Genomic DNA, 26,212 nt, shown 5'->3' on the forward strand with positions numbered 1-26,212 from the left:
CTAACGAATACAACAATTAAAATGGTAGTACAATCTTTAGTCTTGTCCCATCTTGACTACTACCCAGAAATTTGGTCTAGCGCGTCAAAGCAAGAGCTTAGTAAACTCCAGCTCACTCAAAATAGAGCTGCCCGACTCACTCTTCACTGCTCTTTAAGGAATAGTGTGGAGGGAATGCATGCTAGACTGTCGTGGATGAGGGTGGACGAGAGACTAGCATGCAGTTTGATGCTCTAAAGAAAACTGCAATGTATAGAGCCATAACATAATTGGAATAGGATCCCATTACATATCATACGGATGGAAAACAAGGACAGTTTAAAAAATAAACTTAAAGGAGCCATAATCCGGAAGGAAATCAATATATGTCATGCTGCAGCCATGTTATCCAAACTTCTTGTTAAATTTTTTTTTAAGGTATGGTGAAATGGATTCACCTATGCAGGGTTCCCACGCTTGCCTTGACATTTTTTTCCATGCTACCTCCTGATTTTCCAGGTACCATATTAAGTCATGATCTCTAGGCCCCTGAAGCTTTCCGCCCCCATCTACGCCCCCCTCCCCTCACACACACAACCCCCTAGGACACCTGACTACTTACTTGATTTAAAAGATGTGCCAGTCAAGTCTACATTGTAAATGCTTAGAGATTACGTCTTATTCATAATATCAATGCATGAAATAATGCAACAAGCTGTAGATGAACAACAATTTATTGAACTGGAACTTTGAAACACATGAGCACTGGGATTAATATATGTTCTCTCTTCCACTCGTCTCCTATCTCATCCTGTCCTCTTCTCTAGCTAGGGATGGGTACCGAATTCAGTACTTTTGAGGTACCGAACCAAAACACGTCGGTACTACCGAGTATCGATTCAAGTGAGATACAAAAAAAATATATAAAATAATAATTAACTTTTTTTTTGTTGCTTTTTTTTCTTCATGTCAACGTTTACACGCACAATATATGCTTACCTAGGATTTGACTTGATTCAACAACAAAGCAGTCGGAGCAATGGCAAGCCGAAAACGGTCGAAATTGTAGTTATTTGAAGTTTGGATTATTTTTTTCACGACTGAGGTAGGTAAATAAAAAATGTTGAGACTAAAGTACCGAAAAAAGGTACCGTTGGGTACCGGTATCGATTCACAGGTACCGGTACCGTATCGGTTCAAATGTGAAAGGTACCCATCCCTATCTCTAGCACACCTCCCCTCTTGTGTCCGCTCCCGTCTTCTCTTCCTACTCTTCTCAACTCCTCTCCACTCTTCTCCCTTTTCCTCTGTCATCCTCTACTCTCTTATCCTCTTCTTCTCCTCCTCTTTCATCTTCGCCCCTCTTCTCTTCCTCCTCCCTCTTTCCTTTATTATTGGTCTTATTAGATTATGAGTCTTACGTAGAAGGGGTAGTATGCCTACTCTTACTCTGTAAAATCTTTTGTAAATCAAACTAATGAACCTAAAAGGGAAAACATAAGGCTGGTTCCCCTGTGGTTCCTCAGTACAGCAACCCCAGTAAGCTTAGCTTAACAGTATAGATGTATAGAATCAGTCTAGGCATGATCAATGATTTTTCAAAAATGTCTCACCCCAAATGTTCCTATTTAGTAGTATAATTTATTTTAAGAAAAAAACAAAAAATCACAAAATAGCTAAAAGTAGATATAAGAATGAATGTTACAAAATGTATCAAGACTAGACTATTCATGTCAACTATTATAGAAGTAATGTCACAGCCTAATGTGAAAATGTATTGGTAGTTAGCTAGCAATGCAAGCTAGCCAACACTAGCTAGTAGCTAGTTAGTTAGTAGGGATGTCCGATATTATCGGCCTACCGATATTATCGGCCGATATCGGCATAAAAATGCGATATCGGAAAATATCGGTTTTCAGTTTTTTCTTCTTCAACTTTTTTTTTTTTTCTTTTTACATTTCTAGAACCTTTATTTACCCAGGCAAGCAAGTAAGAACCAATTCTGATTTTATTTATTGTCAAAAGTATGCATAACGTTGTGTTAATTCCACAACAAGAGACATGTAATGTTAATTACCTGAAATTATTCAGTTTTTTGGGGGGGGGGGGGAACCCTGCATATATCGGTATCGGTTGATATCGGTATCGGAAATTAAGAGTTGGACAATATCGGTATATCGGTATCGGTAAAAAAGCCAATATCGAGCATCTCTATTAGTTAGCAAACTGAATGTTGGCTAGCAAGATTGCACTCCATGTGCTTGCATCATTAACAACATCCAAATTCAAAACAAACTCAAACTCAAGTTGCTAGCTAGTTAGCAAGATTGCACTGCTTACTAACTAACGTTGATAAACCCAGGTTTACCACACAGTTAAAACACAGCTACAGTACTTACATTTGAGGATAAACTTGCATAATAAGTTTCACTGTAGATGTCAAGGCTCCTGTGTTGGCTGGGAAATGCATGTATTTGACCCTTCTATTGAGATCGCCAGTAACGTTATTATTCCTGAAGTCCACCAATCCGAAACTACTGTATACTTTTAAAGTCCATATCACCAAGTTGCCTGCATCAAATTCCAACATCCTATATAGGATGCCAAGAGCATGCTCTACAACATGGGATCATCCATTTCTATAAAAGCTGTTCACATGTAAAGGGTTTTTATAAACTCATCTTAATTTTGTGCTCAATAGTTTCATTTTATTACTATTTTACACATCATCCAATACAATTTTCCAGGACAACTGTTTCTATTTCCATGTAAGTGTTCACTTTTGCTCAGTTTCCATGACTTTTCCATACCTGGAAGATGAAAAAATGAATTCCATGTTTTCCAGGTACCGTGGGAACCCTGCTATGACCTTTTGTTTGATTTTCTATTGATTATGGATGTGATATATGACTGATTTACACTGAATGTTTCATATTTGTATGTGTATATCTGTGAGGACCCCAGGAAGAATAGTCAACACCTTGATGATGACTAATGGGGATCCTAATAAACATAAACAGTACAATAAGTTACCCGTTTAGTTTCCTCCAGCTGATCATATGACTGATGCTTGGTCAACTGCATGGCCTCCAGCTCATCATGTGACCACTGCTTTGCCAATCGCATGGCCTCCAGCTCATCATGTGACCGCTGCTTTGCCAATCGCATGGCCTCCAGCTCATCATGCGACTGCTGCTTCGCCAATCGCATGGCCTCCAGCTCTGGAAACATAAAGGATACAATGGTAGGGTTAAAGTAAGGTACACCTAAACATGAGCATGTCTGTGTGTATGTCTACAGTTTGTATACTATATGGTGGTATCTTACCTACCATTGCGCATGTGCATTTATATGCTGCCTACCAGTTGCTGTGAGGTTATGCTGTGTGTGATACCCACCGTTGCTCAGTGTCTGTGTGTTGCTGGGAGGCTATGCTGTGTGTGATACCCACCGTTGCTCAGTGTCTGTGTGTGTTGCTGGGAGGTTATGCTGTGTGTGATACCCACCGTTGCTCAGTGTCTGTGTGTGTTGCTGGGAGGTTATGCTGTGTGTGTGATACCCACCGTTGCTCAGTGTCTGTGTGTGTTGCTGGGAGGTTAACAGTTGTTCAGATAGCTTCTCCATCTGGGTCGTTCGCTCCCTCAGCTCAGCTAGAGAGAAAGAGAAGAACCAGGCAGGGAAAACAGCTACATCAGAGTCAGTCTAAAGATAAATCATTTCACTGAGCTTCACTCTGCATCTCAGGACTAGTTCCAAGTTATGAATATGTTTATTTTGTTGCCGTCATCTTTAGTGTTACGGATTTCCCCATTCAAAACGACCACAGTGATCCGTCTGTCTGGTTACATGCAATTCAGAAAGACGGAAAGATATATTTCTTACATAAAGAAATACAAAGTTTTGAGCACTCGCAGGCTCTCAAGATTCAAGAGTTTTATTCGTCACATACATACCAGGGCATACAGTGAGCACTGGGTCCTATGTACACTCCTATACAGGGAACAAACTTAACTTTTTGACTTACCAGCCATTTGGCTGGTCGATTTTTAAAAGTACCAGCCGGGCAGATTTTTTACTAGCCAAAAATGATAAATAGCTTTTTAGTAGGGATGTCCCGATCCGATCACATGATCGGGATCGGGGCCGATCACGTGCTTTTCAGAGGATCGGGAATCTTTTTTAATAAAAACCGGCAGTTTTTCAACAAACATGACCATGTTCACGTCTTAAACTCATACGGAGGCCTTAGTTTTGGTTTTAAATTACATATAATATATCATTAATGTATTTATTGTCACACAGAGCAGAATAATTGTCCACAACAAACACATCCCCTTTAATTTACACCGTTGCAACAAACACTTTCCCTTAAATTTTAGACGCTCACATCACAACAACACGTTGCTCCCCGAAACGTTATCCACTGACTTGAGCAGCTGCTAGAGGTTTGTAACTAAGCATTTTAAAATAGAAAGTCAAGCCAGTCCAACAGCAATTGCAATGTTTGCAAGGAGGACATTTCGCGTGGAGGAAAAACTCATGAAGCAGCAGGAGGCGGAGTTTTCAGACTAACTTTTCAGATAACGGCAATTATTTGCTGTGTGACTGAGGATTATCGTCGGCGTTTCAGACCAGAATGGAGCTAATCATTACGTAAGTCGAACACTGAATGTATACTAATGTGCAAACATATATTGAAACTTTTAATATTTCTCATATGAAGCACATATGAATGTAAATAACAAGAGCCGCCGCGCTCGCGCCCCGGACTATAGGCAACAGAGGGGCTTCTTGCTCCGCCAGTTTCTGACACAAATGCGTCAAAATTGATTACTAATGTGAAAGATCGGATCGGGAACGATCGGAATCGGTAGATATTTAAAATCACATGATCGGGATCGGATCGGGGGCAAAAAAAGGCGATCGGGACATCCCTACTTTTTAGTATATCGCCATGTGTTATTATTACATATAATACTCTCATATGCTATTTTCAATTAATATCATAAACAACATAAGGAATATTAGCATAATTTTGAGTGGACTGAAGGAATGAGTCAGTGTTAATAGTTTTAAATGCAAATAATTTATTGAAACATAGAAGTGGGGTCGGGACACACATTTTATTTCTATTTTTTTTAACTGTTTTAACCATGTAGTGTAGCACTTTGGGATCCCAGTGAACAAAAAGTGCATTACAAATCCAATCTATTATTATTATTATTATTATTATGTGTGGCTGCCGCCCTGGTGGACATCTGTGCTCTACTGAGTGCACATTTCTAGTCTAGAGAGAGAGCGCTGATTCCCCGTAGCTGAACAGGGTTGCATTTTGTCAACACAAGTTGGAACCCTGGAGGAAGCGATATAAGGAAACGAATTGCCCCGCTAATCGCTCATGTTGACCCCGCCCCCAAGTCGTTTTTTTATTTTTTTGGAGCATGGTGTAAATTAGCTCAAACTACAACAGTCTACACCCCCTGGGCCCCTTAACAATTGTTTGTATTGAGCCGCATTGTAATTGTACCCATTCTGCAATGTTAAATAACGTTGTTTATCCATTCACTAGCTCTATTAAGCGATGATAGCTAGCCTAGCCACAATGCTATGGTCGCTGCCATTAACGTTAGCATGTAAGCTAACGACAACAACAATGGCGTCAAAACAGGATGTGAGTGACAAAGCCTGAACAGGATATCACAGGTTCACCCTTCTCATTGGTTGAAAATGGCCTTCATGTTTGTACATCGCCATCTGTTGCTTTGGCATTGTACTACATGTATATTACATCAGTGTTAAACCACTGTGAGCGGCCTGGAGGGAGTGGATTGGAGCGGAGGAGAAGCGGTAGATGCAGTGTATTTTGTTAGCCGCCAGGTGGCGGGCAGACCTTAAATTCTAATCGCCAAAGAATAAATCTACAAGCCAGTGGCACTGGGCGTGTAACTATTTTGTACCCTGCTCCTATACAATATACAGTTTTTACTCTATATCCTCATGCTATACTTGCTATATCTAAACACATCAGTTCTAGCCCTTAGGAGTCTGGGCGATTCCCCCCCCCCCCCTTTCTGGGGATTTTCAATTTATTTATTTACATAATATGAAACTACAGGTTTATACCTTCAAAATAAGCCATAACTTGTAAAAATATAGCGGATACTTTTCAATCAATGTCCTATGAAACATTCTGGTAACACTCTAACCAAAATCTTAGATCCTAGTGTAGTAGAGACCTAGTGTCATACTATAGTAATGATATGAAAAGATAGAGGCCTAGTGTCTCTTACTATAGTAATGATATGCAAATAGAGGCATAGTGTATTATCATAGTAATGATATGAAAATATAGAGGCCTAGTGTCTCTTATTATAGTAATGATATGAAAAGATAGAGGTCTAGTGTCTTACTATAGTAATGATATGAAACGATAGAGGTCTAGTGTCTTACTATAGTAATGATATGAAAATATAGAGGCCTAGTGTCTTACTATAGTAAAAGATAGAGGAATTATAGATAGAGGAATTATTTTTTCTATCACAAAGCTGTTTAATCAAATCACCAGCCAGTATTTCAGGTAAGGGATATGTACAGATATATAAACTAGTAAGAGTAGGCTAGGGCTATGTACAGATATAGATATAGTAACTACTAGTAAGGGATATGTACAGATATAGTAACTAGTAAGAGTAGGTAAGGGATATGTACAGATATAGATATAGTAACTACTAGTAAGGGATATGTACAGATATAGTAACTAGTAAGAGTAGGTAAGGGATATGTACAGATATAGATATAGTAGTATAGTAACTAGTAAGAGTAGCTGTGATGCATGTGATGTCTTGGGCATTATCATGTTAGCCTAGGTAAGGGATATGTACAGATATAGATATAGTAACTAGTAAGAGTAGGTAAGGGATATGTACAGATATAGTAACTAGTAAGAGTAGGTAAGGGATATGTACAGATATAGATATAGTAGTATAGTAACTAGTAAGAGTAGCTGTGATGCATGTGATGTCTTGGGCATTATCATGTTAGCCTAGGCTAGGGATATGTACAGATATAGATATAGTAACTAGTAAGAGTAGGTAAGGGATATGTACAGATATAGATATAGTAACTAGTAAGAGTAGGTAAGGGATATGTACAGATATAGTAACTAGTAAGAGTAGGTACGGGATATTAACTACATATAAATATTTATATAATTGTTTGCTTTATAGACGAAGGTTGCAACATAATTATGTAATGTAATGTTGTTGGCTGTGTAACGGAGAGCAGCCGCCCAGGCAGCACAGCTCCCGACTCATTATTAATTTAATTAATGAATCCAATCGACTTCATTTATAGAGCACATTAAAAACAACAAAGTTGACCAAAGTGCTGTACAAGTCCCACAACATAAGATATACATTTTATTTTTGTTTTTTATCGCGAAGCTTCGCCGGCCACAAAAAGCTTTGAAGGTCAGCCCTAGTACTTTGTACTCTGAGAGCATTGGCTTGATACCGTGGTGTTTAGTGTGGGGTCAGTGAAGTTATACAATGACTACTAGTACCAGGGTCAGAGTGAAGTACCACAATGACTACTAGTACCAGGGTACCAGTGAAGTACCACAATGACTACTAGTACCAGGGTACCAGTGAAGTACCACAATGACTACTAACCAGGGTACCAGTGAAATACTAGAATGACTACTAGTACCAGGGTACCAGTGAAGTACCACAATGACTACTAACCAGGGTACCAGTGAAGTACTACAATGACTGACTACTAGCACCAGGGTACCAGTGAAGTATTGTGATGACTACTAGTACCAGGGTGTGTGTGTGTGTGTGTGTGTGCGTCTACCTGTAGACTGTGTGTGTGTCTCTTCAGGTAGCTCAGTCAGGCAGTTCTGAGCAGCTTCAGCATCCTTTCTGATTCTCAGCAAGTCATCACGGACCGTAGTGATGATGCCTTCCAGGACTTCCTGCAACACAAACATGACTGTTATGTGTACTTTCACATGGTGGAGGGTATACTTACTGTCTTTTGTGTTACATTCACATTGTGGTGCGAGTGTGGCGTCACTAATTGGTGAGTTGTAATTGACCGTTTTCTTTGTAATCAGACACAGGTGTGGTGACGATGCCCTATATACACAGACTGGGAGCATCGGCACTGTGTCTCTCACCATTCATGTTTTTGTCCATTGTATTTTCATGTCCTGAACCAAGGAGGCTGGTGCAGTGCAGCCAGCTATCCACCTTTTGGGACTTAAACATAGGAAATAAAGTTATTTTTGCTAAAAACGTGTCCGACTCCATGTGTCCACCACGTTGCAACCAAGGCCTAGGGGGGAAACGAGCCATCTTAGCTTGACTGTGGAGGCCTTAGGGCAAAACATCCAGGTGTGGGGGACAATAATGGACAATAGAATTCACATTCACATTCTGTCACATCCATGTTCAATGTTATGCACAGGGTGTGGTTAGAGGGCATTGACGTTATGTAGTCACACGGGTTGACGTGATGACGTACTAGATTGTATTAAGGAAGTGGGAAGTAAACATGGCACTTCACGTGTATTGCATCTAACAACCGTCTGGCAGTCCGTTTGTTCTGCACTCTTACATTAGTGACTCTGACTATCGTTTTTGGACGCTTCCAAAGACTGGATTACATTTTTGAACAAGCAAACATGAGTGTTAACGCTGTAGCAATGAAGCTACCGGAGTTCTGGGAGCAGCAGGCTGCTGTTTGGTTCACGCAAACGGAGGCGCAGTTCGCTATACGGAGGATCACGGAGGATGATACAAAGTACTATTACGCGGTATCGGCGCTCGGCGGTGCTACCGCATCCAGAGTAGCACATCTGCTCTGGAATCCTCCAGAGGATGGAAGTAAGTACGACACACTGAAAGACGTTCTGCTAGAAACTTTGTCAGACGGAGTCTGAGCGTGCACGTCAGCTACTGTCTTTGCCGGGCCTGGGCGATGCTAAACCATCGGAGCTAATGGATCGAATGTTGGCTCTACTACCAGGCAACCACAAGCCTTGTTTTATCTTTAAGGAGCTATTCCTACAGCAGCTACCATGGCAAGTGCGGTCGGCTTTGGCCAACTCTCCCATTACAGACTATCGTGCATTGGCTAAAGAGGCTACACAACAGTGTCAGGTGGCTAATAATATTGTGTACCAGGTGGATGACTCTCCGCCCCCTGCTGTTGCTGCTGCCCTGTCCAGAGCCCCCGCCCGTGCCCAGAGACAAAAGCCCACAGGTATGTGTTTCTACCATGCAGTTTGGCTCTAAAGCTAGAAGATGCCTACCCCCATGCCAAGGTGTCGGGAAACGAGAGGGCCAGCACCCGCTAGCTGCCATGAGTGTTGGCCATGAAGGCAGTTTATTATTTATTAGAGACACACTTTCTGGGCGGCGTTTTTTGTGCAACACTGGGGCCACTGTGAGCGTTTTACCCGCATCTGTTTTGGATATACAAGCCGGGGTACGCGGTTCACCACTAGAGGCGGCCAACGGCAGTCCCATACGGACCTATGGTGAACGACATGTGACATTGTGTTTGGAGGGACAGCATTTCTCATGGACATTTGTTACCGCTGAGGTGTCTAACCGATTGTTAGGTGCAGATTTTTTGTGTGCCCATGGGCTGCTGGTGGACATTAAAAACCGGCGCTTGGTCAGCACAGAGACTTTTAGCTCATTCCCATGTGAACTCAGTGGTTCTAGCACCTCAAGGCTGTCCAGTACCTTCACTGCCTCTGAGTTCCCAGTTCTTACCATGCCAACCTTTTCAGCAGCTACAGCTAAGCACGGTGTGGAACATTATATACAGACTACAAGCCCGCCAGTATATGCCCGTGCACGGCGCCTGGATCCAGGTAAACTGGCTATTGCTAAGGCTGAGTTTGAGGCGATGGAGTGCCTCGGCATTGTGCGCCGGTCCAATAGCCCCTGGGCCTCACCACTCCATATGGTGCCAAAGCCCGCCGGAGGTTGGGCCCGTGTGGTGATTATCGTGCCTGAATAATGCTACGACCCCTGACCGCTATCCTATACCACACATTCAGGACTTTTCATCTCGCCTGGCGGGGAAAGTCATATTTTCTAAGGTTGACCTGGTTCATGGTTATAACCAGGTGCCGGTGCAGTCACAGGACATTTCCAAGACCGCGGTAATCACCCCTTTTGGGCTCTTTGAGTTCCGCCGCATGCCTTTTGGTCTCAAGAACGCTGCCCAAGCATTTCAGCGCCTCATGGACAGTGTGTTAAGGGACCTGCCTTTCCTGTTCACTTACTTAGATGACATCCTCATCGCCAGCTCCTCCAGGCCTGAACACATGGTTCACCTCCGCACACTTTTTGAGCGCCTGAGTCAGCATGGCTTGATTATTAACCCAGCCAAGTGCCAGTTTGAACTACGAATAATTGATTTCCTGGGGCACCGCATCACAAAGGATAGGGCAGTGCCTCTGCCATCGAAAGTGCAGGCTGTGAGCGAGTTTCCGCAGCCCCCCACCGTCCGGGCACTACAGGAATTTTTGGGTATGGTGAATTTTTATCATCGCTTTGTGCCTGGCGCAGCCCAGCTCATGCAGCCCCTCTACGAGGCACTCAAGGGCAAACCTGCTAAGCTCACTCTCACTTGGACAGAGGAGATGGATGGAGCTTTTAAAAACACCAAGCAAGCCCTGGCTAGGGCGGCCATGTTGGCGCACCCATTACCTGAGGCGCCGATCGCTCTCACAACCGACGCATCGGATTATGCTGTTGGGGCAGTGTATGAGCAGCTAGTCGATGGTCACTGGCAACCCCTCGCCTTTTTTAGTCGGCAGCTCAGAGCCATAGAGCGCAATTACAGAACCTTCGACCAGGAGCTCCTCAGCCTCTATCTTGCGGTACAGCATTTCCGTTTCCTGTGGAGGGCAGACCATTCACAGCATTTGTCGATCACAAACCGTTGACCTTTGCTATGGCCAAGGTCTCAGAGCCATGGTCCGCTCGCCAGCAACGCCAGTTGTCCTCCATCTCGGAGTTTACAACGGACATCCAACATGTTGCCGGGAAGAACAACCCTGTCGCCGACTGCCTCTCTCGTGCTATCGTCAGTACGGTCCACCTCAGATTTGATTATGCACAGATGGCAGCCGATCAGCTTTCCGACAAGGACGTCCAGGCATGTAGGACCACCGATACAGGTCTTCCGTTGGTGGACATCTCTTTTAATGACACTGGTTCTACGCTCCTGTGTGACATCTCACTTGGGCAGCCTCGCCCTGTTGTTCCTGCCGCTTGGAGGAGGCGGGTTTTCGACACCCTTCACTGCCTTTCTCACCCGGGCAGGAAACCATCTCAGCAGTTGGTGGCAGCCAAGTTCGTCTGGCACGGTCTTAAAAAGGATGTTCGAGATTGGGCTAATGCTTGTCTGGAGTGTCAACGGGCCAAGGTACACCGCCACACCAAGGCCCCACTAACCCCTTTCAATGTGCCCGAAAGGTGGTTTGATCTTGGTTGGGCCACTGCCGCCATCACACGGTTGCACCCACCTCCTTACCATGATTGACAGGACAACTCGTTGGCCAGAGGCCGTTCCGCTGTCTTCAACTACATCTGCCGACATTGCACGAGCATTCATCGGCACCTGGGTTGCCCGTTTTGGTGCTCCATCGGACATAACCTCCGACCGGGGGCCTCAGTTCACATTGGAGCTCTGGAATGCTGTGGCCCAGGGTCTCAGGGTAAAGCTGCACCGTACAACGGCTTATCACCCTCAAGCCAATGGACTGTGCGAGAGGTTTCATAGGTCAATGAAGGCCGCATTCAGGGCCAGTCTCCGGGACAATGGGTGGGTTGACAGACTTCCGTGGGTCATGCTGGGCCTCCGATCAGCCCCTAAGGAAGATCTTCAGTCCTCCTCAGCCGAACTGGTTTATGGGCAGCCATTGCGAGTCCCCAGGGATTTCATACCCAACACCACAACACCTTGGTCTGCTGGCCAGCAACGGTCTGTTTTTCTGGACAATGCCAAGGTATTTAGGCCGGTGCCTACGTCACAGCACATTGTGCCCCAGGCTTATATTCCACCTGATCTCCATACAGCAAAGTACGTCTTGTCCGCCATGATGCCCATCGGTCGCCACTACGGCCACCATATGAGGGGCCTTTTCGTGTTCTGGAAACAGGGGACAAGTCATTTGTAGTCGAGATAGGAGGGAAACCGGACCACATTTCAGTGGACCGTCTGAAACCATCTCATGTGGACCTGGACCGTCCGGTTCCTGTAACTCAGCCGCCGCCGCGCGGCTGCCCTCCGGCCATCAAAACCGCTTCGGCAGGATTTTACGGGGTCCTCAACGGCTCATGCTGCCAGTTCTTGTGAATTCTGGGGGGGGCGCATGTGGGGGACAATAGAATTCACATTCATATTCTGTCACATCCATGTTCAATGTTATGCACAGGGTGTGGTTAGAGGGCATTGACGTTATGTAGTCACACGGGTTGACGTGATGACGTATTAGATTGTATTAAGGAAGTGGGAAGTAAACATGGCACTTCACGTGTATTGCATCTAACAACCGTCTGGCAGTCTGTTTGTTCTGCACTCCTACACAGGCTTGGTTGTAACAATAAAACATACTGAACACTAGCTCCCAACACACTGGTAAAAACATACTGAACACTAGCTCCCAACAGACTTGAGTGTAACGGTACACATAAGCCACGGTTCGGTACGTACCTCGGTTTTGGGGTCACGGTTCTGTAAAACAGGAAAAGAAATATTTATAATAATTATATTTATAATAATAATACTTTTTTTTATTAAGTTATACTTAGTTCCACCTAGGCTTGCTGCGGTAGTCAGTCAGTGATAACGGTGTCATTCTGTGTTTAGGAATCCACTTGAGTAAATTAATTGCCTACTTCCCCCACCGGTGTATACTTTTTAAGTTTCAGTTTCACTTCTAGAGTAGATTTAACTTCACGTGAAGCAGAGAAAGAAGACTCTAGAGAAGAGATGCCATGCTACACAACAATGGCAGAGGATATATCAATATTCTAGATTTAAACACCGCAGCAGCTCGGCTGGAGGGGAGCTCAGAGGACCAGTCCAGATCAGCAAAAGTATGTTTGCGTTTTTTTTTGATCAGCTGTGAGGGGAAAGTAGCGTGGAAGAAAGTTGGTGTGCGTGTGTCTTCCATTAACATTATTAGGCGAACAAGAAAACGATAAAATGTTCAGCCTATTGTAATGACCCTGCTGTGTGTGTTACAAACATATAATTTATTCATGCTTTTGTTTCAGTGACACCTGTAGTAAGGGGGAGAGGAGGCGGAGAGAAACAGCCCAGTGCAGAGGGCGCGTTAATTTGTCCCGTCGGCTTGTCATCATGCCTTTACAAGCTTCAAAGCTTCATAATCTAAATGTGGCAATACAAGCTTGATATTCAACGTTAAATGAATGACCTTCTGTGTTAAGAATGTTAGTAAGCCAGTGTAAAGTAAAGATAAAGATATTGAGCATACATTTGTAAAATGTGCAGCAACCCTAGTTTCACCTAGTGTCGTATGAGACGTATTCGTCCGGCTGGATGTACCAAACCGTAACGTCCGTACCGTGAAGTTGCGGGATGAATACACGTACCGTTACACCCCTACAACAGACTGATAAAAACACTGAACACTAGCTCCCAACAGACTGACTGATAAAAACACTGAACACTAGCTCCCAACAGACTGATGAAAACATACTGACCACTAGCTCTCAACAGACTGATAAAAACACTGAACACTAGCTCCCAACAGACTGATGAAAACATACTGAACACTAGCTCCCAACAGACTGATGAAAACACTGACCACTAGCTTCCAACAGACTGATGAAAACATACTGAACACTAGCTCCCAACAGACTGATGAAAACATACTGAACACTAGCTCCCAACAGACTGATGAAAACACTGACAACTAGCTCCCAACAGACTGATAAAAACACTGAACACTAGCTCCCAACAGACTGATGAAAACACTGAACACTAGCTCCCAACAGACTGATGAAAACATACTGACCACTAGCTCCCAACAGACTTGACATATTTACATGAAAATGCATGTTTAGTGATGTACAGTAACATTGATGCATGTTGGCACCGGTCGCCCCCTGCAGAGCGGCCCCAGTACACGCAGTGTGTTCACCTCGGCGTCTTGGTCAGAGCCGCTCCCTCTGAGGCTGCCGACCAGATTCTTCAGAAGCTCCAGTCGCTCCTCTGCTCGCTCCTCGATGATCTCCCTCTCCTTCGCCAGACGCTCACTGGGGACACAGAGCAACACACAATTCAAGCCTTTTACCCTTAGCAAGCTCTCAAGCTGGGGGTCTGGATCACCCAGGCAGCCCGCACAATTATTTTGGGAGGCTTGTGAAAAAGGTACATAAATATGTTCTCATATTTATAATCTTTCATATAGATGATTTACCCAAGTGAAATAATGAATATTTGGAAGTCTCAAGCTTGAAGGGACAAAACATTGGTTTTAATGGTTTATTTTGCACATCATTTTTTTTACTTTTAAAACAACACTGTTCAATATTACACTTACTGTAGACTTCTGTATATTTTATATTAGAATGTGTATACATAACACTGTTCAATATTACACTTACTGTAGATTTTACTGTATATTTTATATTAGAATGTATAAACATAACATAGGAAATGTATATCCCGGAGCTAGTTTTTTATTTTATTTTTTTAGGCTTCTTTTTATTTATTCATCATTCGTGACTTGTTTTGTCTCCCTAAATGTTTACTGTGAGCGATTTGTAGTGCCAAATCTCCCTTGGGATGAATAAAGTATTTCTATTCTATTCTAATACACATATCCAACAGCTCTAAACTATTTTGCACACATTAATTTAGATCGACAGTTATTGAGTTGCATAATCTCATTGAGCTGTAATTGACCTAAACCCAGCCCTTTTTCTTGGTCCTCCAATCCCAACTGTTGCTTTTGTTTGTCAGAGGGAAGCAACAGTTGCGATTGGAGGATCAAGAAAAGAGGGCTGGGTTTGAGATAGGTCAATTCACATAACTCAAGGATTCAGTGTCTTCTGATGACATCACTTGAGGACATTATTCCAACTCATTAACTCTCAATAACTGTCCAACTAAATGAATCGTTAGTTCATAAATAAACCTGAAGAAGGTACATACAGTAGATAAAGATAAACCTGAATAATGTACATAGATAAGCCTGAAGAAGGTACATAGATAAACCTGAATGTGTACATAGATAAGCCTGAAGAAGGTACATAGATAAACCTGAAGAAGGTGCATAGATAAACCCGACGAAGGTACATAGATAAACCTGAAGAAGGTGCATAGATAAACCTGACGAAGGTACATAGATAAACCTGAAGAAGGTGCATAGATAAACCTGACGAAGGTACATAGATAAACCTGAAGAAGGTGCATAGATAAACCTGACGAAGGTACATAGATAAACCTGAAGAAGGTACATGGATAAACCTGACGAAGGTACATAGATAAACCTGACGAAGGTACATAGATAAACCTGAAGAAGGTGCATAGATAAACCTGACGAAGGTACATAGATAAACCTGAAGAAGGTACATAGATAAACCTGACGAAGGTACATAGATAAACCTGAAGAAGGTGCATAGATAAACCTGACGAAGGTACATAGATAAACCTGAAGAAGGTACATAGATAAACCTGAAGAAGGTGCATAGATAAACCTGAAGAAGGTACATAGATAAACCTGACGAAGGTACATAGATAAACCTGACGAAGGTACATAGATAAACCTGACGAAGGTACATAGATAAACCTGAAGAAGGTGCATAGATAAACCTGACGAAGGTACATAGATAAACCTGAAGAAGGTACATAGATAAGCCTGAAGAAGGTACATAGATAAACCTGAATGTGTACATAGATAAGCCTGAAGAAGGTACATAGATAAACCTGAAGAAGGTGCATAGATAAACCTGACGAAGGTACATAGATAAACCTGAAGAAGGTACATAGATAAACCTGACGAAGGTACATAGATAAGCCTGAAGAAGGAACATACTCATAGTCATTCTTCATTTGCGTGACGAGCTCCATGACCTCAGAGGTCACCTCCTCTCTGATACGAGTCTCTAGGGCCAGCCTCTCCTCTGCCTCTCTCACAGACTTCTGTAAAACACACAGACACACCAATAACATAACCGAGTGTCTCTCAATGAGTTTGTATTTGCTGATGATCGGTGGAGATTGGCCAGTAAAGCTTATGAGACACTATTCCATGATGTTATTTGAAAAATTAAAGAACTAAAATGACATAAGTCCTCCTCCTTTCTCCCAACAACCACCTTAACGTCTCTCCGGAGCGCAAATTGCGCTGATCTATTGTTGTCGCTCCTCTGGGGGTTGATGATTTGTTTGTGTATGTGTAGGGAAGGGGAGGGGTGGTGTATGTGACAAGAGAGATTAGTGGTGGAGGTGGAAAGGGGACTGAGGTAGTGTTGACTCCTCTCACTCCTTTTTTAAAAAAAAAGCACCTACCGGTATACACATAAAGATGTGTAAAACACTATTTTTTAATATATATATTGTTATCGACTTTGGACATGTTCTAGGTAAGACTTCAGGCTATGGCCCCCCCCAGCAGTGTTTTCAGCCAATAACTATAGAGTAGATGGATCTGCAGGCATCGGTTTGCAAAATAATTCAGGCGAAAATGAAAAGAAAACGTATTTCAGTGTGTTCAAACCTCTGTAACTCTATGACAATAGCACTCAGAGTGATTATTCCTGCTGTGGAAGAAAATTCAGAGTGTCTCCTTTCAAAAGAGGTCAGACTGCTACAAATGGTTCCAGAATAGTATCCGATTTACTTTCAGTATGCAATCGACAGGCGTTTTATGCTAAATTTACAGGACTGTTAAGAGGTTAAAAATGGGCATTTAGCTGATATTTGACATGAATCCTGTGATTATGTTGTGAGGACATGTGATAATCGGACATAAAACGTATCAATGTGTCTAGAGATCTCTGCTGCATCGCCCCCGCCCTGTTACCTGTTCCACGTCTTCCTCCATCTCAGTCGTCTCTCCCGCCTCTAGGACCGTCCCCTCCATCATGCTATCCTCCTCTTCGCTCCCCTCCTCCTCCTCCTCATCATTATCATCATCTGGGAGTAGATGAAAAGAAGCTGGTCAATAAACATCACAAGAAAGAACCTTTTAGAATGTTCCTTAGAACAAATCTCTACATTCCAAACCAGAGTGCACCATCTCCCAGTGTTACGACAAAGAGCCAGGTGTTCAGGTGAGCAATCCAAGCTCCAATCGTAGCATTGAAATGTAGTAGTGAAGAAAGGGCGAGAAAGAGGGAGGGTTTTCAATGAACAGGGAAACAACCACAGATTATTTTACTACATCCCTGGGGAAATCTCAGGGACATAATTGGACCCTTATTACTAAATATGATTTTATACTCAGTCAAGGAGGGGAACTTCCATAAGAATGACAATATTGCACTCATAACAGTCCTCCTCAAAAAAGACAAAGACCCCACCGAGTGCGGTAGTTACAGACCTTTAAGCCTCCTCGGAACCGATATCAAACTGTACTCTAAGGTATTAGCCATCAGACTACAAAAGCATATGACGTCTTTAATTCATCCGGACCAAACAGGCTTCATAAGAGGCCGCCTGATCACTGATAACATAAGACGATTACTACACGTACTAGATGCTAACAAGGAAGACAACACACCTAAGGCGATGCTGTCCCTGGATGCAATGAAAGCTTTTGACAGGTTGGAATGGTCGTATCTATGGGCAGTGTTAGAAAGGATGGGGTTAGGAAAAGGATTCATTGATATGATTAAAGTATTATACAAAGACCCATCGGCCATGATTACAACAGGTACAATCACCTCCGAAATCTTTCCAGTATCACGGTCTTCCAGACAGGGTTGCCCCCTTAGTCCCGGACTATTCGATCTATCATTAGAGCCTTTAGCACAATATATAAGACAATCCCAATCCATAGAACCAATCGTAATCAAGGGCACACAACACAAAATTTGTTTATATGCGGACGACGTAATACTGTTCATGCAAAACCCCAACACCGCATTGCCTCATCTTCTCAAGTTGATTGAGGACTTTGGAGATTTATCGGGATTTAGGATAAATTGGCCGAAGTCGGCCTTCCTCCCACTTAACGCCCCTGCAAAAAGAAATATAACCCTCCCAGAAGAGATACCGATGGTAAAACACTTTAGATGTTTGGGAGTTGAAATATTCCCTACCATAAGCCAAACGGTGAAGCACAATTACATAAAAATCCAAAACAAAATCAAATACGACCTTGTCAGGTGGTCAAAACTTAAAAACTCAGTACAAGCACGGATATCAATAATTAAGATGGACGTCCTACCTAGAATCAACTTCTTCAGCTCAATGCTACCGTTACCCCCTCCAAAGGGTTACTGGAAAGAATTACACTCCTCCACATACAAATTTATTTGGAATAACAAACCACCACGTATAAAAAGATCCACCGCACAGAGAAACAAAGCAGACGGTGGTATGGCATTTCCAGATTTCCACCACTATTTTAAGGCATACACTTTAAGACCACTGACAACATGGTTTGATCCCCAAGCATCAGTATCCTGGAGAAATTTAGAAGAAAATATAGTAGCTCCACATAGGCTGAAGGACATAGTGTACACTAGGCCTGTTGCAATAAGCAATAAATCAATTTATCGCGCAATAATGAAAATGAATGCAATGATTTTGATGGGCGCAATTAATTGCTATTTGCGTGTTTGTTTTAATGAGGCGGGAACCAGTACCTCTCCGTGTGGGGAGGCGGGCCGCTGCCGTTACTACAGAGTACAGCACGGGAGCTCCTGTGAGCACCATGCGTATGTTGGGCAGTAGCAACGCTACATAGCTTAACTACATTTCTCAGTAGCGTGATGGTAGCGTTGCTCCTTTTGAACCAAGTAGCGTTCTTTGTAGTGTAGCTATTTTTAGACCCAAGTAGTGATGTAGCGTGAACAAACGCTATACGCTACTGCCCGGAGAAACTGGACTGCTAAATAAAGATTAAAGATCTAGTGTTGATGCTATGACGCTTCCTCCTCATCGTTGATTGCCTGTAGTAGCTGCATCTAACGTTAGTAGCTAACGTTAAAACTAACCTAAAGTTAGTTGTTCACCAACAATCTCAACATTTGTTTTATCATTAGCTCAAAAACACAGAACCGGACGACACAAGTTGTCCGCTCATAGGTTCTGCTAGGATAATAACAACAATACTTCCGGTCGGTGGGTTTCAAAATAAAAGAGCAAAGTCTAAAACACCGGAAAAGACGTTTATTTTGTACAGCGTTTTCCTCCACGAGTACTCAAGTACATCATGTGATCAATCGATCTGTTTTTTTTGCCCATCCCTAGTTTATCCTGTGCTGAAAAGTCTCCATTCCAATAGAGATAGTATATATTTGTGTTTATTTGATTATTGTTGAGCTATATTTTAATCGAGAGTAACTGGTAGTGTAGCTTACTACATTTTCCAAGTAGCTTGCCCATCACATAATCCGCGAGCCACAGTAAACAAACGCGAGCCACAGTTAGGGTGACCAGGTGTCCCGCTTTTGGTTGTATACTGCACAGCCATTTTACCTAATGTCCCACGTCCCGCATATTGAGAGGATGTCCCTCTTTTCGAAGCAAAAAATAAAAACATGGGTCTAAAAGCCCCTTCCTACAGTAAACGTAGCAACCCGCCTCTTGTCCACACACATTGCTCTGCTCGTTTTTATCATTGCTCTCACGGAGATAAAACTGGGAACGAGGTTACTCTGCTTCTGACGCTACCTCATATCTGATTGGTTAGGTAGTAATTTAGGATATTTAAAATGTCTTCCAATGTTAAATAAAGGTTTATTGCACTTTGAAACGGTTTCCTTGCATTATTATGCTATTATCATTATATTAGTAAAAAAAAAAAGTTGATTGAAAACTTTTGGGAAATACATTTCTCAAAAAAATAATCTCTCTCAAAACCGCAATAATATCACTTATCGCAATAATTTCTGGGACAATTAATCGCCCAGCAAAATGTGTTATCGTGACAGGCCTAGTGTACACCAAATTATCAATTAAGCAATGCGAACGGAAATTTGGCCCCATAATCACTCATGCAACCCGGATATGGCGTGAAACACAAAAAAAAGACTATCCCACATAAATGGCATAATCATACTCCCTTATTCAATAACAATGCACTCTTGATTGGAAAACAACCTATAAGATTCCCTAGATGGGAAAAGCAAGGCATACACACATTAGGAGACGTTTTCAACAAACAGGGTTTTTGTAGTTTTGATGAGATATGCAAATTTTTTTATCTCACCAAGTCCTCATATTATTTTTACGCACAGTTATTGGCATGTTTGAAGGCTCACGGTGTTCCATTAAGCATACCAATTGTACACCACAGATACCACAAATTCTTCTATGAAAGAGAGACATCGAGAGGTTTTGTTTCAGATTTGTATCATCAATTACTAACGGCCTCGTATGAAACCCTACATCTAGACTCAGTCTGGAGGAGGGATATACCAGACCTGGAGATAGACTTTGACTGGCAAGAAGCCTGGGCAAATGTACGCCTTGCATCAAGGAACCCGGACCATCAACAAATCAATCTTAACTATATTCACAGGACATACTTAACTCCTATAAGACTGAACAAAATGGGTCTTAAACAAGACTCCAAATGCTCCTTATGTACAAATGGGGACGAAGGGACATTTATGCACATGTACTGGGACTGCCCACCAGTTAAGATATTTTGGAAAGAAGTGACCCAGCAATTGTCAAATCTCTTAACTCTGGATATACCTGTACACCCCTCTGTATTACTGCTGAATGATGTCTTTGAGCATGCAGTACCTCCACAGCTAAAGAGATTGGTTTTATCCGGTATCACAGTGGCTAAAAAGCTGATAGCATCACGATGGTTTCAACCGGAAAAAACGTGCCGTAAGGTCTGGATTCTTACATATCTCGATGTGATTTATCAAGAAATATCAACAGCTAGAATTTTGGGTCTCAATGAATCCAAAATGGCAATGTGGTTAGAAGTGGTGGAGAGAATAAAAGCCAGCATATAATGGTAGTGTCTGGTTAGGAACAAATTATAATAGTTGGATTATCCAATGGGGGGTCCGGGAGAGGGGGGTACGAGCTGGAGCATATGTGTATTTGTATATCCTATTGTGTGTTGTCATGTTTGTTTATGTGTTTGTTTAAAAAAAAAAAAAAAAAAATATTATTTTACTAGAATCTGCCCACAGGATCTCCGTCAGTCTCTGGGCCGTCCCGGGGCGGCACAACCGCCTCTGCGGTTGATATGATAGTAGTAGGGATGCACAGATATGAAAATTTGCCACCGATACCGATTGTTCAACTAACACAATCGGCCGATACCGATATTTGTGGCAAAATATTTTTTTTAAATATTTTTTTAAATATTAATTTTTTTTGTAATATATTTTTTTTTTTTTTTTTAAACTACTGTATATTTGTCTTACAAATTGTGCTCACCGATATGAACATAGGCCTCTTTACTTACTTAAAAAAAGGAAACATCAAGAAATAGCACTATCTCTCTCCCAGTATGTTCTGCAGGGCTGCAGCTAGATACTAGTTCTCCCAGCATGGTCTACCTGCTGGGCTGCAGCGAGATACTATTGTCTCAACCAATGACATTTTGTTTGACAGTCGATTCTGCCAATCACGTCACACACCGCTTGCACCCGCCTCTGCTGTTACCACCAATCGGCAAGCGTGTTGCATTTTTTACTCCTGCTTTTGTCCGCCATTGATTTTGACGACAGAGGTTTTCTAGAACAACAACACGGCGCGGCCGACGTTTAGCTTTTAGCTCCGCAGGATGACTTAAATGAGGCATAATGATTTTACTGCAACTAATGTTATAATAAAACAAAGCCTTTCTATACATGTGTCTGATTGAAAACGTTATTAACAGATTGCAGAATGGGTAAAACTCAGGGCTCTGTGAGCAACGGAAGGAACTGAGCTAGTATGAACGCTTGCTACGTTCGGGTAAATAATATGCTGATGTTATGAACGTGTAACACTAACTATATAATGTTAATGCCACAAAACGAATGCCTTGTTAATTATAAGTAGTAACTTTGATGCAGTAGCTTGTGTGTGTGTGTGTGTGTGTGTGTGGGCCGGGGGCGGCGTTGTGCAGGTAGGTCGCGACTCGCGAGTGAACTTTTTTTGGTCTTGACGCTACACAAATTGATGGATATTTATCGGCTACTGCCATGTTATAATAAAACAAAGCCTTTCTATACATGTGTCTGATTGAAAACGTTATTAACAGATTGCAGAATGGGTAAAACTCAGGGCTCTGTGAGCAACGGAAGGAACTGAGCTAGTATGAACGCTTGCTACGTTCGGGTAAATAATATGCTGATGTTATGAACGTGTAACACTAACTATATAATGTTAATGCCACAAAACGAACGCCTTGTTAATCATAAGTAGTAACTTTGATGCAGTAGCTTGTGTGTGTGGGCCGGAGGCGGCGTTGTGCAGGTAGGTCGCGAGTGAACTTTTTTTTGTCTTGATGCTACACAAATTGATGAATATTTATCGGCTACTGCCATCGGCACATTCGAGCTTATCGGCCGATTGCAGTCAACAAGGCACTTATCGGCCGATACCGATACCCGACCGATACATCGGTGCACCCCTAGATAGTAGGTGTAGTTTTATTTCTTTCTCAAAATGTTGTTGGTCCAGTGACAACTACACTACTGGTTTTCAGATCAAACAAGAGTTAAGGGTTCTCCACAATGTGTTGCTGCTCCCTGTGAGCCTGTCAGTGTTTCACAAGCGGCTTCCGTCTCAAACACCAGCTGACCTCTATTGGTGAGCAGTTACTGCTTCCAGCGAACACACATGCCTACTCATGCCCACACATTTATCAATCAGTCGCCTAGCCCAGGTATTTATCTTCAATGAGAACCAGTTTTTAGACAAAAGGGGACACAAAGGAAAGAAAAATAGACCAGGACAGTAGAGGAACACCTATTCTTCTCACTCCTAACCTGAGTGTCTCTGGTAGTACTGCTACAAGCGGCACAGTGGTGTAGTGGTTAACACTGTTGCCTCACAGCTAGAAGGACCAGGGTTCGATTCGCGCTTGGGGACCAGGTTTCCACGTTGCCAGGTACCCAGGTGGGGTATCTCCCAGGCCTTTCTGTGTGGAGTTTGCATGTTCTCCCCGTGCTCGCAAGGGTTTCCCCTCCCGATAAGATAAACCCAATGGCCCCTCCAGCGGCCCCACGCCGAAGCCCCCATCTGCTCCAGGCTGCCCTTGGGGGGGGGGAGGACGACGGGGGTGGGTCAAGCGCAGAGACATTGGCGACCCAAAGAAAAATTGCATGTTGTGTGTTCATGTGTGCCGCCCATCGCATGTGTGTCACTGCATGGTAGGGCTGACCTTCAAATTATTTTTGGAATTCGAAGCTTCGGGGCAGAGATTCGATTTGAATTCGAAGCTTCGAGATAAAAAATAAATAAATAATAATAAATAAATATATATTTGTTTTTTATGTTGTGGGACTTGTACAGCACTTTGTTCAACTTTGTCAGTGCTGTAAAGTTTAAACCTTTTTAAATCTTAGACAAACGAAACACTTTGCTTTCATGAAATATTGTAAGCCGTCATTTGAGGCTTTATAAAAGCAGCACAATGAACACAAATCTGTCAGTGCCGAGTCCGACCTCATCTTAAATAACAAACAGCATTGCTTGTTGTAGTTAACAAAGAGAGGCAGAGTTGATTTTGCACACCAACTTTTTTTTAATATATATATTTTTTTCATATTCGAATCCCATGCCCATCGAACAAAGCTTCGAAGTATTTAAGACAGCCCTACTGCATGGTGATTAAAGACTTCTTCAAAAAGTCGAGTTATTAATTAGTAGTTCCCATAGAGAGGTGGGTTGGTCAGTTGTAGGGAACTACACTTGCTGTGAGATGTACCCTGTCAAGATTTTCTATAACAAGTTAATTGATCGTAATCACCTTGCTCTTCGCAGTCATCGTCCTCCTGCACGTCCTCCAGACTGGTCTCCCAGGCGACCAGGGAACTCTTTCGGCCACGCCCCCACTGGCTGTGATCAGCGGCGTTGAGGATCATAGAGACGTCCATGGCTGACCTCTGGGAGGAGACGCGGGGCAGAACTGGCTTGGGGTTGACCACCACTACCTACAGAGTGCAGAGTTAAGAGCAGCAGCAAGAACCACAGCTGTAGTAGGAGGCAAGGCGCAGGCTCACTTGAAAATGTCATTATTATTAAAAAATAATATATACCGTATATATATTTTTTTTGTTGCATGTTAAAGGGGACATGCATTGCTATTCCTTGCACTATTTGGGCAACTTTACACAATTCCTGTGAGTCTATGGACGACATCTGTAAGGTTTATTTAAAAAAATAAAATAAAAAAATCATTGTTTTATATTTCTAATGGAGTACTCAAAAGCATAATTTTCCAGCCTCAGGATTTCAGCCTGTTATTGGATGGGCTCCACCCATAAGCGCTTTCAGTGAGTCACCCACACAGCGTGATACATACGAGAGAGAGAGAGAGAGAGAGAGAGAGAGAGATGTCCCCGACACACACGCAGTCAAGTTTGTGTATGTGTAGAGCCATATGAAATCCGCGTTCACGGAATCGCGGACGGAATCGCGGAATTAACCAATAAAAATGGAATCAACTGCAAAACGTGGAATATTGCAGAATTTGGCCTAATCTGGACTGAAATTTCGTTTTTGGGTGGAACGTTTGGTGCACACACGACCGGGGAGGCGGGGACTCTACAGCGTGTTACACACAACACAGCCGCGGTGCTCAAGCGTCTGGCTGCTTCAGTGTTAACATCGTCAAGAAGCTAAACTATTCCACAATAAGCCCTCAATTCAGAGCAGAACAGTATCCTAATGACTTTTATGCCTCCGGTGATAAGGTGTTTTGCTAATTCTGTCAACGTTCCGTGGACTGGACCCGCAAAAACACTTGCGACACTATTGTGATTAAATAGCTATAACGTTAGGACGTTTAGCTTCTAGCTAAATCTAGTGCACCCATCCATTTGTTTAATGCAAACGATTGTCATTATACACTGCCCTTTATAATCTAAATACACTTAAATAGCTATGTAACGTTATAGGACTATCTATGGAAATGATAGCTTCTAGAAGTTCTAGCTAAATCTGGTGCACCCATCCATTTGTTTAATGCAAACGATTGTCATTATACACTGCCCTTTATAATCTAAATAAACTTAAATAGCTATGAAACGTTACAGTACATAGGACTATAGATGGAAATGATAGCTTCTTGCTAAATCTAGTGCACCCATCCATTTGTTTAATGCAAACGATTGCCATTATACACGGTCCTTTATAAACGAAATAAACTAAACTAAAGGTGCCTAAATTATGCATTACTATATTTCATCACAATATAATAGATATAGCTAGGTTACTGACATTGTCATTGTGATAATGTCAGTAGTAGCTAGCTGTATCTATTGTTTACACTTGAAATATGTATTTTTATTTTGTCACAATATTAATTGAAAAATATTGTGTAAAATTGAACTGTATTTCTGAGTTGCAGCACTTAAAAACATTAAATGGACTGTTATATCTTATTCAATTGTGGACATTTATTCATTCCCACTTATTAGACACTATTTCTGATGGTAAAATGAGCATAAAAGGCAAAATACAGAATTCTGAAATATTAAAATGGAAAAAATGGAATTTGGGAAAAAATAAAATGGAATTTGGAAAATAATAAAACGGATTTCATATGGCTCTATGTATGCGTGTCCCCGACAAGGGAGAGATGGCGCACACACACTTCTGCAGTCCCTCCCGCCGTCCCTCTCTCTCTCCTTGCTCGCCTGTCAAACCCCGTTTGAGGAAGTGTCGGGTTACACTATGCCTACGTCCCCGACACACACGCAGTCAAGTTTGTGTGTGTGTGTGTCCGACGAGGGAGAGATGGCGCACACACATTTACACACACTTCTGCAGTCCCTCCCGCCGTCCCCCTCTCTCTCTCTCTCCCTCTCGCTGTTCT

General features: G+C 42.5%; 1 protein-coding gene across 1 annotated transcript in view; it reads right to left on the minus strand.

Moving 5' to 3' along the window:
• Positions 1-26,212, minus strand: part of kif20bb (kinesin family member 20Bb) — a 107,790-nt gene that overhangs the window by 48,716 nt on the left and 32,862 nt on the right. Inside the window, exons 14-21 of the mRNA XM_084322730.1 lie at positions 24,143-24,326; positions 17,066-17,178; positions 16,076-16,182; positions 14,177-14,291; positions 12,721-12,741; positions 7,834-7,954; positions 3,543-3,629; positions 3,013-3,200 (exon numbers count right to left, since the gene is read on the minus strand). Coding sequence (XP_084178856.1) covers positions 3,013-3,200; positions 3,543-3,629; positions 7,834-7,954; positions 12,721-12,741; positions 14,177-14,291; positions 16,076-16,182; positions 17,066-17,178; positions 24,143-24,326 — 936 coding nt within the window. The remainder of the gene's footprint in view (positions 1-3,012; positions 3,201-3,542; positions 3,630-7,833; positions 7,955-12,720; positions 12,742-14,176; positions 14,292-16,075; positions 16,183-17,065; positions 17,179-24,142; positions 24,327-26,212) is intronic.

The sequence above is a fragment of the Notolepis coatsorum genome, assembly GCF_963971535.1.
Source record: "Notolepis coatsorum genome assembly, chromosome: 10".
Classification (NCBI taxonomy): Eukaryota; Metazoa; Chordata; class Actinopteri; order Aulopiformes; family Paralepididae; genus Notolepis; species Notolepis coatsorum.